This window comes from Megalobrama amblycephala, linkage group LG15 (genome assembly GCF_018812025.1).
Source record: "Megalobrama amblycephala isolate DHTTF-2021 linkage group LG15, ASM1881202v1, whole genome shotgun sequence".
NCBI classification, from domain to species: domain Eukaryota; kingdom Metazoa; phylum Chordata; class Actinopteri; order Cypriniformes; family Xenocyprididae; genus Megalobrama; species Megalobrama amblycephala.
Genome location: NC_063058.1, coordinates 18,078,082 through 18,090,273, shown reverse-complemented (window position 1 = coordinate 18,090,273; position 12,192 = coordinate 18,078,082). Strand labels below are relative to the sequence as shown.

Below are 12,192 nucleotides of genomic sequence, written 5' to 3'. Positions count from 1 at the left end.
CTTATGTAAATTTGATTTGTGCAAAAGACCTCTGAAGAACAGGCGAATCTCAACATAACACCGACTGTGACGCAACAGTCGGGATCATTAATATGTACGCCCCCAACTTTTGCATTTGCCAGCCCATGTTCAAGGCATTAGACAAGCCAGTATTAACATCTGGAGCAGCACACAGACTTTATGCAGGTAAGCAAGCAAGGACAATAGCGAAAAATGACAGATGGAGCAATAATAACTGACATGATATCCATGATATCATGATATTTTTAGTGATATTTGTAAATTGTCTTTCTAAATGTTTCGTTAGCATGTTGCTAATTTACTGTTAAATGTTGTTAAAGTTACCATTGTTTCTTACTGTATTCACAGAGACAAGAGCCGTTGTTATTTTCATTTTTAAACACTTGCAGTCTGTATAATTCATAAACACAACTTCATTCTTTATAAATCTCTCCAACAGTGTGTAATGTTAGCTTTAGCCACGGAGCATAGCCTCAAACTCATTCAGAATCAAATGTAAACATCCAAATAAATACCATACTTACATGAGCTGATTTGCTGCATGACAAACACTTTGTAAAGATCCATTTTGAGGGTTATATTAGCTGTGTGAACTTTGTTTATGTGATGTATTATAGAGTTGCGAGCTTGGGGGCGGGAGCATGAGCATTTAACGGAGACCCGCACTGAATCGGCGCATTTATAATTATGCCCCAAAATAGGCAGTTAAAAAACTGGATAAAAAAAAATCTATGGGGTATTTTAAGCTGAAACTTCACAGACACATTCAGGGGACACCTTAGACTTATATTAAATTTGGGGAAAAAGCGTTCTAGGGCACCTTTAAACACTACAGCAGTGTTGAAAGCACAAATACATATTGTCTGAAACCTTTTAATTGTGACTATCCTAGATTAAGGCATCCAAAAACTGCTAAAACATCTGCTATAATATGATTTATATGTTGCTTGCAAAACATTATTTAGTCAAATGCAGGGTTAATTTTAAGTGGCCTTCATTGAAGAAAGATGCTTTTAGGGGACATTCACACAGAATACAATTTTGCACTGCGGCAGTCAAATGAAAATATGTTTGCCTAGCGCATTGTTTAAAAAAAACATGGAAAATTAGTGCATGGAATGCAAAACTTAAGTTGAAGGGCAGTGGGGTGAAAAAAGCAAGGTCTAGAGATATAACTTTTAAAAGCTGTACTATTATTTGAGTTGTCATGCGTGAGACGCTGCAAAAGATGAAAAATGCAAGTGCAAAAGGTCAAGAACACGTCTGTGTATTGGATATTTACATAGAAAAAGATGGAAAATAGGTGCAGTGGAATGAAAGAAACACAAGACCCAGGACTGTGAAATAAAAGAAGCAAGGTCTAGAAATGTGTTTTTTTTAAAGATGAACTACTTTGAATTTGAGCACCACATTTTTAGAACTCAAGTGTCATGTCTTGAGCACAGTGGTCAAACATGTCCATTTAGTGCATGTTTACATATAGAAAAACAACAGAAAAGCAGTGCACTGGAATGCAAAAAACACGTTCTGTGTAATCGCCATATAAAGTTTACTATCTGCGTCTACCAGGGCTAACTGGATCATGCTAACCAGCCTAACCTTGACCTCCTTACAATCCCTCTGGAGCACTTTAGGGGGAAGTGCCTTGCTTAAGGGCACAAAGGTAATAGGTTATGACCTTCAAACCAGCAAACTTCTAACTACCAGCCCTAAAGTAATTTAAAGTTAGTTATATCTTCAGAAAACAGTTCAGTATAAACAGACGGATTGCAATTCTATTTAGTGCTGCTAGTGGCACAGGAACTACAGACTTCATCTTCAATATACTATGCTAACATTTTATGCTAATAAGCAGCAAGTTCAAAACAGTCTTGTTGTTGAGATATCAGTCTCATATGGAATATGTTGACTGATTTGGATTTGGTGTCCGATAAACTAAGTGTTGGCAGGCCCTAGACCTCCAACCGAGTGTGCGTTGATGATATAGCCATTATCGAGATGAACTCCTCACCCGATAATGTTTCTTATGGGAGCTTGCAGAGCTCCTGATGATATTGGATACTCCAAATTAAACCCAGCAATTCACCACAGTGTGTCAGAGAGTTTCACCCTACACACCTGATTTACATGACAAGACCAGCCATGGTTACACACTCAAGCTAGCAAGTTTGTAAGCACCATATTTGTCTATAACAGTCAGCATAAATACAAAATAGGGCACCATTTTTTAATTATGCTTCCTCTCTCTTTCCAAGCCAACATACTGCATTAGTATCGGCCTCTCTGAATTATTGACTGGCAGTTTATGAATGAATGTTTTCTTTGGCATCAACGATGCCCTCTGGAACATCCCTAACCATGCGGATAGCATGCCAACAGCCTATCTTTTCTTTTGTCCACCTGTCTGCGGTGATGTTTTTGCAAATGAAGGGTTGTAACAGTACAGCTTGCAGCTTACACTGTAAAAATGATTTTTGATGCATGTTAAGTTTATTTAATTAAAATGAGTTAAAGCAACAAATTTGCTAAACATTTTGTTTCTTCTTAATTTAATTGTGTTTAATGTACTTAAATATGTGAAAGAAGTGAAGTTTACTTAATTTCTTTTGAGTTGGGACTACTTAAATTAGTTTGACACCCCAAATTATTTTTGTATCATTAACTAAACTGGGCAGTGGACTTTTAGCTACCAGAATGCTTTGCATAGGGCTGGCTCAGGAGAGTCACACATCCGAAGTAGCCAGGGTTGCCAGGTCTGTGCAACAAAAGTAGCCCAATGGCCAGTCAATAGTAGCCCAATTTTTTACGATTTTCTCCACTGGGTGGCTGAATTCTCTATTGAATTTGTTCGTCTGGGGGGTGTTTTGGGAGTGGAGCGCCAAAATCATATGTACAGGTGTCGAAATCAACCTGTGGAAAAAAAAATTATCTGCAGCAACTTAAAAGTAGCCCAATTCTGCAGGAAAATCACAGATTTGGCAACACTGGAAGTAGCATGCGCACTCCCAGCGCAGCACCGAATGAATCAGATGGATTATTGAACCAAAGAAGTTCGACTCAAAAAAACAAACAAACAAATGAGCCAACAATTAGCACATGCTTATTCTGTTCTTTTTGAGTCAAACATGACTTTCAACTCTGCCTGTAGGTTTGATTCATTTATTTTTTGGACATGTTTATTGGTTTGACACATCTGGACATGCTTATTGACTCAATAGGTGTTGCACAAAGAGTGTGCAACTATTTCAGATGTGCAACTTGCGTCATCAACCCTAATCTAATGTTTGATTAGTTATTAGTTAGGATGTTTTTAACATAACTCTGATTGTGTTTGGCTGAAAGAAGAAAGTCATATACACCTAGGATGGCTTGAGGTGAATAAATTATGGGGTAATTTTCATTTTTGGGTGAACTATAACTTTAAAAGAATGATTAGAACATCACTGTTCAACACATGGGTTGAAATCTCATGAAGCAAATTGAGTGCAAATTGTTATTTTATTGAGTAAATTCCTATAGGTTTGTTTCTACAATGTAGGTTGCCCTGTCTGTGACCAATGTCTCTTTTATATATTCCATTGTTTCAGTGGGCTAACACAAGCCCCACCCCCTTGGACACTGGGCTGCCCCTTCACCCTAACAAAGCTTAATTGGATTTGTAGGGGATTTAGAGACTCAAGAGTCTCTTAATGAGGCTGTATGTTTATTAGAGTAAACTTCACTAGTGTTGACGCACTCAGACTATCAAATTATAGAAGAACGCAACAAATTCAATTGAGCTGTCTAACAATATAGAAAACAAGGAATGCTGTTACATAACAGTTCTTTATTCCTGGACATGCCTCAACTAATTCATCTCATTTCTGATTATCAGAGATGCTTGTTTATAAACAAATATTGGAGTTACATCATCATATGGTGATTATGACATAATGGGATCAACTGTTCTACTGGTGACAGAGCCGTTGTCACGCAAACAGTGCTGATTAATCATGTGTTGATTAAGTCTTGAGATGTGTCACTATGATAAGCCGTCATAGAGGTGTGTCTTGTCCCAGAGGTGTGTGATTCCATGTGATGTACCGCTGGGATATTGCAGAACTGAAAAGTGTTACAAATGGGAGCTCGCTTAATTTGATGAGATACTGTGCTGAAATAGTAAAAGGTTGGATTAGTTATGTCATCAGCTAAATGGTGATCTTATGTTGAATTGTGTATTATTAACACAGATCTCTTAAAAACGGTTCCAAACAGCACCAGATTTAGGTTTACGGTGCTAAAGAACCTCTAGTTTTTTGTGAAATTTTTGTGAAGTTTAACTTAACCTTAACAAATCCTTCTTTTGAGTCAAAAATTTTTTAGTTATTGGTTGAAATGGTTTATAAGACATGATTTGTTTGTAAAACAAACTGGTTTTTGATTAAAAATGTCCAACCCAATCTCACAAGAAATTAATGAATGTACACACCTAACCACACCAAATTGATATGATCTGAAATGGGAAAAATGGAATTACTAAAACAATTTAATCTTTTAAAAAAAAATTGCCTACATATGAATGTTTTAGAATGTAATATGCCAGTTAGATGTCAGAGATCACTTGACTGGATTTGTCTCTGCTAATTGGTTCTTTGAAGCAAACAGTACTGATTAACCGACTGGACTAAAATGCTTTCACTATGTGGTCAGGCACAGGTTCTGTGTTTTGTCTTTTACAAAGGAAGATCACCTTGCCTTCTGACTGATGTTGTCACGTGTGTGTCTGAATGTGTACTGTATGGTTGTGTTAAAGATGCACAGACAGTGACATAACAATTCTCAGCTTACCTGTGTGACAGAAAACTCCTTTGGTCGCCAACGGTCTATAGTGCCACAGACAGTGGTTAGTAAACAATTAGTTCTTGAACTACCCACAATGGACAACTCTCTATAGTTTTTTAATAACACAATTTTCAAAAATCCTTTCATTAATTAATCGTATTATCACATAAAATGTGTACACCAATCGGGCATAATATTATGACCACCTTCCTAATATTGTGTTGGTCCCCGTTTTGCTGCCAAAACAGCACTGACCCATCGAGGCATGGACTCCACTAGACCCCTGAAGGTGTGCTGTGGTATCTGGCACCAAGATGTTAGCAGCAGATCCTTTAAGTAAGTCCATGGATCGGACTTGTTTGTTCAGCACATCCCACAGATGCTCGATTGGATTGAGATCTGGGGAATTTGGAGGCCAAATCAACACCTCAAACTCGTTGTTGTGATCCTCAAATCATTTCTGAACCATTTTTGCTTTGTGGCAGGGCGCATTATCCTGCTGAAAGAGGCCACAGCCACCAATACCATTCATGAAAGGGTGTACATGGTCTGCAACAATGCTTAGGTAGGTGGTACGTGTCAAAGTAACATCCACATGGATGGCAGGACCCAAGGTTTCCCAGTAGAACATTGCCCAAAGCATCACATTGCCTCCGCCAGCTTGCCTTCTTCCCATAGTGCATCCTGGTGCCATGTGTTCCCCAGGTAAGTGATGCACACACACCCGGCCATCCACGTGATGTAAAAGAAAACGTGATTCATCAGACCAGGCCACCTTCTTCCATTGCTCCGTGGTCCAGTTCTGATGCACACGTGCCCACTGTTGCCATTTTCGGTGGTGGACAGGGGTCGGCACATGCATCAATGAGTTTTGGCTTCCCATGACTCTGTTGCCGGTTCACCACTGTTCCTTCCTTGGACCACTTTTGATAGATGTTGACCACTGCAGACCGGGAACACCCCACAAGAGCTGCAGTTTTGGAGATGCTCTGACCCAGTCTTCTAGCCATCACAATTTGGCTCTTGTCAAACTCGGTCAAATCCTTACACTTGCCCATTTTTCCTGCTTCAAACACATCAACTATGAGGACAAAATGTTCACTTGCTGCCTAATATATCCCACCCACTAACAGGTGCTGTGATGAAGAGATAATCAATGTTATTCACTTCATCTGTCAGTGCTCATAATGTTATGCCTGATTGGTGTATATATAAAATTATACTTTTAAAAAAAAACTTAATTCATGCAGCATATTACAACACAGCTATTGTACATGTACATGCCAATAAAGTAATGTCTACAATAAAAATAACTTCCATGTTTACCTGAACGTGACACTGACATTATGCAGTGCATTTCTGAAGAGCACAAGAATGTGAGTGCAATAAAAGCGAACCTGGCGGATGGCATAAGATGAGCGTGTGGTGGCCTGACTGCACCTGCTTCCATCACTCAATGCCTTATCATCAGGTTCCTTCCCTGTCCGGGCCAAACATGTCAGCACCAGACAGCAGGCTCACTAGCTGGAGCTCCACAGCACCCAAACAGCTTCATCGCAGCCCACGCTCTAGCTGCCGTCCATACTAGAACTGGATTTATTTAATTTGTTCCCTGGATTCATCCGAACGCTCTTCTCGTACCTTGCCTGAAGTAGAAATGGGCCCAAGGGCAGAATCAGAAAGAGGGGAAGGAGACAACAGAGGAGAGAAGGTAAGATATTGAACAGGATGATAAAAGATTATGGAAGAACACTATATATAATGAGCAGGTATGTGATGCTATAGTGTCAGATGATTGTAATTCCCTCAGGACTGTGAATTTCCAACTTGTGATAGAATATGTCATTCATTAAAGGACAAAAAAAAGAGTGTTATGTACAGTGTGTGTCTATCCCATGGGTTGTACACTTTAGCTCTAAGCACTCCACAGTATTTGATACTTATGCCACACCAAACTGAGTGGGGTTTAGATTTCATGCATTTGTAACTCAGTTTAAGATAATCTACATTGGTAAGCCATGGGGGATATTCTTTTTGCAATAACAAGACAGTCCCTTGCTTGGTGTTTCTAGGGTATGAGGTTTCTCCCTTCACCCAGGCAACCAAAGAACACTGCAGTAACTAGTCTCTTGAGCTTAGTTAACTGATGCCCATAATCCTGTAAGATAAACATATTTTCCTGCAGACTGTACAAATTACGGTCAAATGTGAGAGTGTTGTTCCTTTAAATGTTGATATAAGATCTTCATTGGTTAAGTTCCTCCTTTTTATGGTAATGGGAAATGTCTTTAAGGTTGTGTCATAGCCTTGAAATGGATCTCAATATTTATATCCTTGATTTAATGCTCAAGTTCAAGATAGCCTCTGACTGACAGCTGAAAGAGATGGATTAGTTGCATTAGGTTCAAACAGATCACAGAAAACTAGTACACTCAACGCTCAGTGCACCCCTTCAATAACTATATAATATACGTATAAAACAAATTCAGTAAACAACTATATAACTTTTAATTGCTGAAAACTATCAAAACCTCATGTAAACAGATGCTCGTTTATGAAATGTCATTGTTTATGTGCATCTCAGACACAGAATAATGCACTATAATCTGAGGTTTTGGACTTGCGGGGCTCTGAATTCAAACCTTGTTGCATTGCAAACATTGTAACATTAACATCTAGTTAATGCCATCCAGCAGTCTGCAACCACCATAAAGAATCAGCAAAAACATGATGATGGCATGTCCTTTAATTTCTCCACAACCCCTCACCGGTGGATTCTGCTTTTCCTCACAAAAGGTGATTATCTTCAAATGTATTGGTGAAGGCGGTGAATTTGTACCCAAGCGTCAAGCGGTGTTTTGATGACCATAGCGGTAGGACCTGAATGAGATGATTGATTGTCTTGCAATTATTTGAGAATTGCTTTTAAGTAAAACACCTCTTTCCATCCATCCATCCATCCATCCATCCATCCATCCATCCATTCATTCATTCTCCAAACCGCTTTATCCTCTACAGGTCATGGGTAGCTCAATTATATTTTTACCTGATTAGCTTGCAGTCTAAATATTAAATATGATGTGTTTTTCAAAGGCACTGTAGCTCAAAATAGCAAGAACACGTCTTGAGTTTTTTGTCCGTGGCGACTGCAAAAACATACATGTATTGTGACTAGTGTAGTCTGATTAATGAGCAAATGACTCTTTCGAATCAGTTATTTTAAAGAATCGTTCAAAAAAACGTAAGAACTCAGCTCCCAGTTTGAATCAGACTCTTGAAACTTTTACTGGATTAACTCCCTGAATAAATCCATGAGAGCATGTGTGTATTTATATATATATATATATATATATATATATATATATATATATATATATATATATATATATATATATATATATATACACACACACACACACACACACACACATTATATTCTTGTATTACCTATATACTTCTAATACCTTCAATGTAATTTAGTACCCTGTAAATTACGTACTTGAAAATTATTTGTAGCTTGTAGTTACAATTTAAAAGTAGCTTCACTGGCACTGTTAAAAAAAAAAAAAGTGGGGTCATTTTGGTTCAATCCTTGGCCTAGACAGTCCATGGGGCATCTGTGCTCAGATTCAACATGTTTAAAGTCTAGGTCAAAGCCAAAATGAAATCCCTGGCAACAAAAGCAAAGCTTCTCAGAGTAATTAGATGTCAGCTGAAATTGTAATTTAAACATGAATAGATGTTGAATGTTATCATTGCCATCCTGTCCCATCCGGTTTGTGTATATGCATATGGGTTTGTGTATTTGTGTGAGTGATAAGGATTAGCCCATGTGAGGCCCGGCCCAGACAGCTGACCTTGATAGATAATGTTACTCATGCTGCTCATGCTGGCATAAGTGAGTGGGGCATTGTCTGTCTCTCTGCCCACACACTCAACTGCTCTACTGTTGGACACATGTATATATCTACCATCAGTAAATACCAACTGTATTTCATGAAAGATTGGAGTGCTGTTCTTATTCATTCATTTATTTTCATTAATGGTGCTTATTAAGTTAAACTAAGGCTAGGTTTAAGACTAGGTTTGGGCATGCAATTTGTCCTGGGTGTTAGTGCGATGTGAAATGAATAATACTTCAAAAAGTGTGTTATAACTTTTATAGATAATTGGAAAATTTTTGCCTGATAGACGATAAAATGACTAAAAAGTCCCATAGACTTACACTTAAGGAGAGATGTAAGACTAAGAGAGACTTGAGAGAAGTGATTCCAACAATATCGTTCCCCTGTGCCGTTATAGTTGTGGTGTGGTCTCTGCTATTCTTTTAAATTTAAAATTATTTTTTAAAACTATATCTGCATCGTTATAGTTATCACACTTGGTGTTAACTTTAGTTTGGATGGCAAATCGGTGGCAAAAAGTTGTGCTTAAATGCATCCTTAAAGCAGTGCTGTTGCGGCTATACATATTCAGGCTGACATCTTTGGACTTTGTGCCAAGGCTTGTGCTGTTTTTTGATCGTCTCGCTGAGTGTTGCGTTTTTTAGTACGGTATGTCAAGTTAAAAATAGTCTTTTAAAGACTCTAATAACACTTGAAGCCACCCTTATTAAATATATACATAGCTTCCTTAAGATCTGCCCTAAATATTTAGCTTTTTGTATGTTATATTATTAAAAATGACACTGCTACACTAGGTGACCTAACACTATATGTCAGCTACATAACTGCTTATACTGTTTAATTATATTAGGGCAAGCGGAGGCTTAAATTGGTCATCAACATACTTAACCTGTTAAAATAGACTGCCATCTGTAGTTTCAATAAGGTGCACATATATATGGTCATGTGCAAAAATAACGTCTTAGCAAAGGTGAAGACTTTACCTCTACTTTATCTTTTGGCTTCCTAAACGTGTCACATGTGGTTAATCTCTGCAACACCTGTTATTGGATGGCCCTTTTCTCACTTGAACGACTTATATCGACTTCTTGAACACTACATATGCTTAAATTGCACATCGGCCAGCTAGGTCATTAGCCATCAGTCTGTTGCATTCATGAATTTACATTGTTGCTTTGACTTAGTAACCACACCCAGTTTGCACCATCGCTATAAACAGCATTAGTTGAACCAGAAAAGAAAAGTTATAGGGCCCTATTTTAATGATCCGAGCTCATGGTCTGAAGCGCATGGCGCAGATGCACTTAGGACATGTCGGAATCCACTTTTGCTAGTTTAACGACGGAAAAAATGGTCGGCACGCCAGGCGAATGGTCCAAAAGTGTTGTACCTAGTCTCTTAATGAGCACGTGCAATAAACCAATCAAAGTCTCATCTCCCATTTCCTTTAAAAGTCTGGTGCACTTGCACCATGGCAGATTGATATTTACATGGTGGAATACAGACACCCTCAACCTGACGAGTCAGTTTAAATACATGTGTGTATTGCTACAATTGGTCAAGTAATTAGCCAATTTAATTAGTCATATTCTGATACATGCAATGACTATCCATTATGACATGTAGGCATTTTTATCTTTATGTACACAATAATAATCTTTTAAAATTGTAATCCTTTAAATAACAAAAAAATGTGTTAGAGTCATTTTCAGTTGCCTCAAAATAGCAACACGCCAACAATGCGCCTGAACACACCTCATTTTCAGATCAGCACACCCATGGGAGAACAACTGGGCATGAGTGCACTTGCTATTTAAACAACATGGCCGCTGCACACGAAAATGATAACTGCGTCGGTCTGAAACTAGCAAAAAACACATGTGTCGCGCCTGGCATCGCATTGCGCCAAGTGTATGATAGGGCCTATAATGTCTAGCATCATTTGTTGAAGGCACTGCCTTAGACGTACTTTTTAGGGTCACAGTAAGTCAAAATCACCCTTTTGCTTCCATGACTATATAGCCAAAATCCCATACTTAGTCTTTCTTCACATTTTTCTCAGGAATTGCTTCTGTTCTTCAGTTCTTTTACTGCCATAACATTCCTCTAGAATAAGAAGTTGGAACTGAATACTAAATTTATTAACTTTGCAATTTTAACTTATTTCCCAACTGTTTACAACTATGCCCAATCTTCTTCCTGGAGGGCCCGCTCCCTACAGAGTTTAGCTCCAACCTTAATTAATCACAACTGAACCAGCTAAACAAGGTCAACAGGATTAATCGAAACTTCAATGCAGGTGTGCTGGACCAAGTTGGAGCTAATCTCCTCATGAAGGTTGGCCTCCAGGACCAAGATTGGTGACCCCTGATATAAATGTATTGTGAATGTGGGTAATGCAGGGGTGTCCAATTCTGATCCTGAGAGCCACGTTCCAGCAGAGTTTAGCTCTAGCCCTAATTAAACACACATAAATGAGCTAATCAGGGTCTTCAGGGTGACTCAAAACTTTCAGCCAGGTGCATTAGAGGGCAGTCGTGGCCTAATGGATAGAGAGTCGGACTTGTAACCCAAAAGGTCATGGGTTCGAGTCTCAGGTCCGGCAGGTATTGTTGGTGAGGGGAGTGAATTTCCAGCGCTCTCCCCACCCTCAATACCACGACTGAGGTGAGACCCCCAACTGCTCCCCGGGCGCCGCAGCAATGGCTGCCCACTGCTCTGGGTGTGTGTTCACGGTGTGTGTGTGTTCACTGCTGTGTGTGTGCACTTGGATGGGTTAAATGCAGAGCACAAATTCCAAGTATGGGTCACCATACTTGGCCACAAGTCACTTAACTTATAACTTAACTTAACTTATAACTTATAGATTTAACTTAACTTAAACTTTACAGGGAGGTGGTCCTCCAGGAGCAGGACTGAATATCCCTGTATACTGGTTTAAAATTTTACAAAAGCTGATCCTAATCCAAACATATCTTTGTTACCTTTGGAGAAATTCGATAGAAGAAGACAAGTGGTACATTTACTTAATGGCAATTCCAGCGTGTTCTATTTTAAAACAATTTTATTGCCAGAAGGCCTGTAATGTCATAGTAGATTGTAACACATCCACCTGACATTGAAGACCCCAGCGGCCATGTGATTACAGAAGAAACATCTGTTACATAACCATTGAGTGACATGATTGAAGTGATATGTTTAAGGTCTTCCAAATGTCAGTTACAATGTAAACACAAAGTTGGTAAACACATTCCCATTCTCAGTTGATGGCAGGTGCACAAGATCCAATTTGTTCTCTCCTAAGTGGCGCTGAGAGATGTGGATATACATATTAGACCCCAAGCCCCCATGGATGAAACAGTCAGAAATATTACCCATGGAGGCAATTGGTGGAGGTATCACTATGAAGGAGAGGGCTAACTTTCCCACTCTCTCCGTGCTGTAG

The 12,192-nt window shown here is 38.9% G+C and overlaps 1 protein-coding gene and 1 long non-coding RNA gene across 5 annotated transcripts in view; one reads left to right on the top strand and one right to left on the bottom strand.

Annotated features, from left to right (window-relative positions):
- The window catches only part of dyrk4 (dual-specificity tyrosine-(Y)-phosphorylation regulated kinase 4), a 41,825-nt gene that overhangs the window by 5,638 nt on the left and 23,995 nt on the right, over positions 1–12,192 (top strand). The window contains exon 1 of one of the 4 annotated variants that reach the window (XM_048157979.1): positions 6,361–6,553. The exons of 2 other annotated variants lie outside the window; for them this stretch is intronic. In XM_048157979.1, coding sequence (XP_048013936.1) covers positions 6,500–6,553 — 54 coding nt within the window. In that variant the 5' untranslated portion in view covers positions 6,361–6,499. Of the gene's footprint in view, positions 1–6,360; positions 6,554–12,192 lie in introns of those variants that run through there. One more of the 4 variants, XM_048157983.1, reaches the window with a different exon arrangement.
- LOC125246890 lies at positions 3,604–6,292 on the bottom strand. The gene is made up of 3 exons (XR_007179987.1): positions 6,169–6,292; positions 4,849–4,883; positions 3,604–4,171 (listed from the first exon to the last, which is right to left on the bottom strand). It is a non-coding gene; the product is annotated as an uncharacterized LOC125246890 (long non-coding RNA).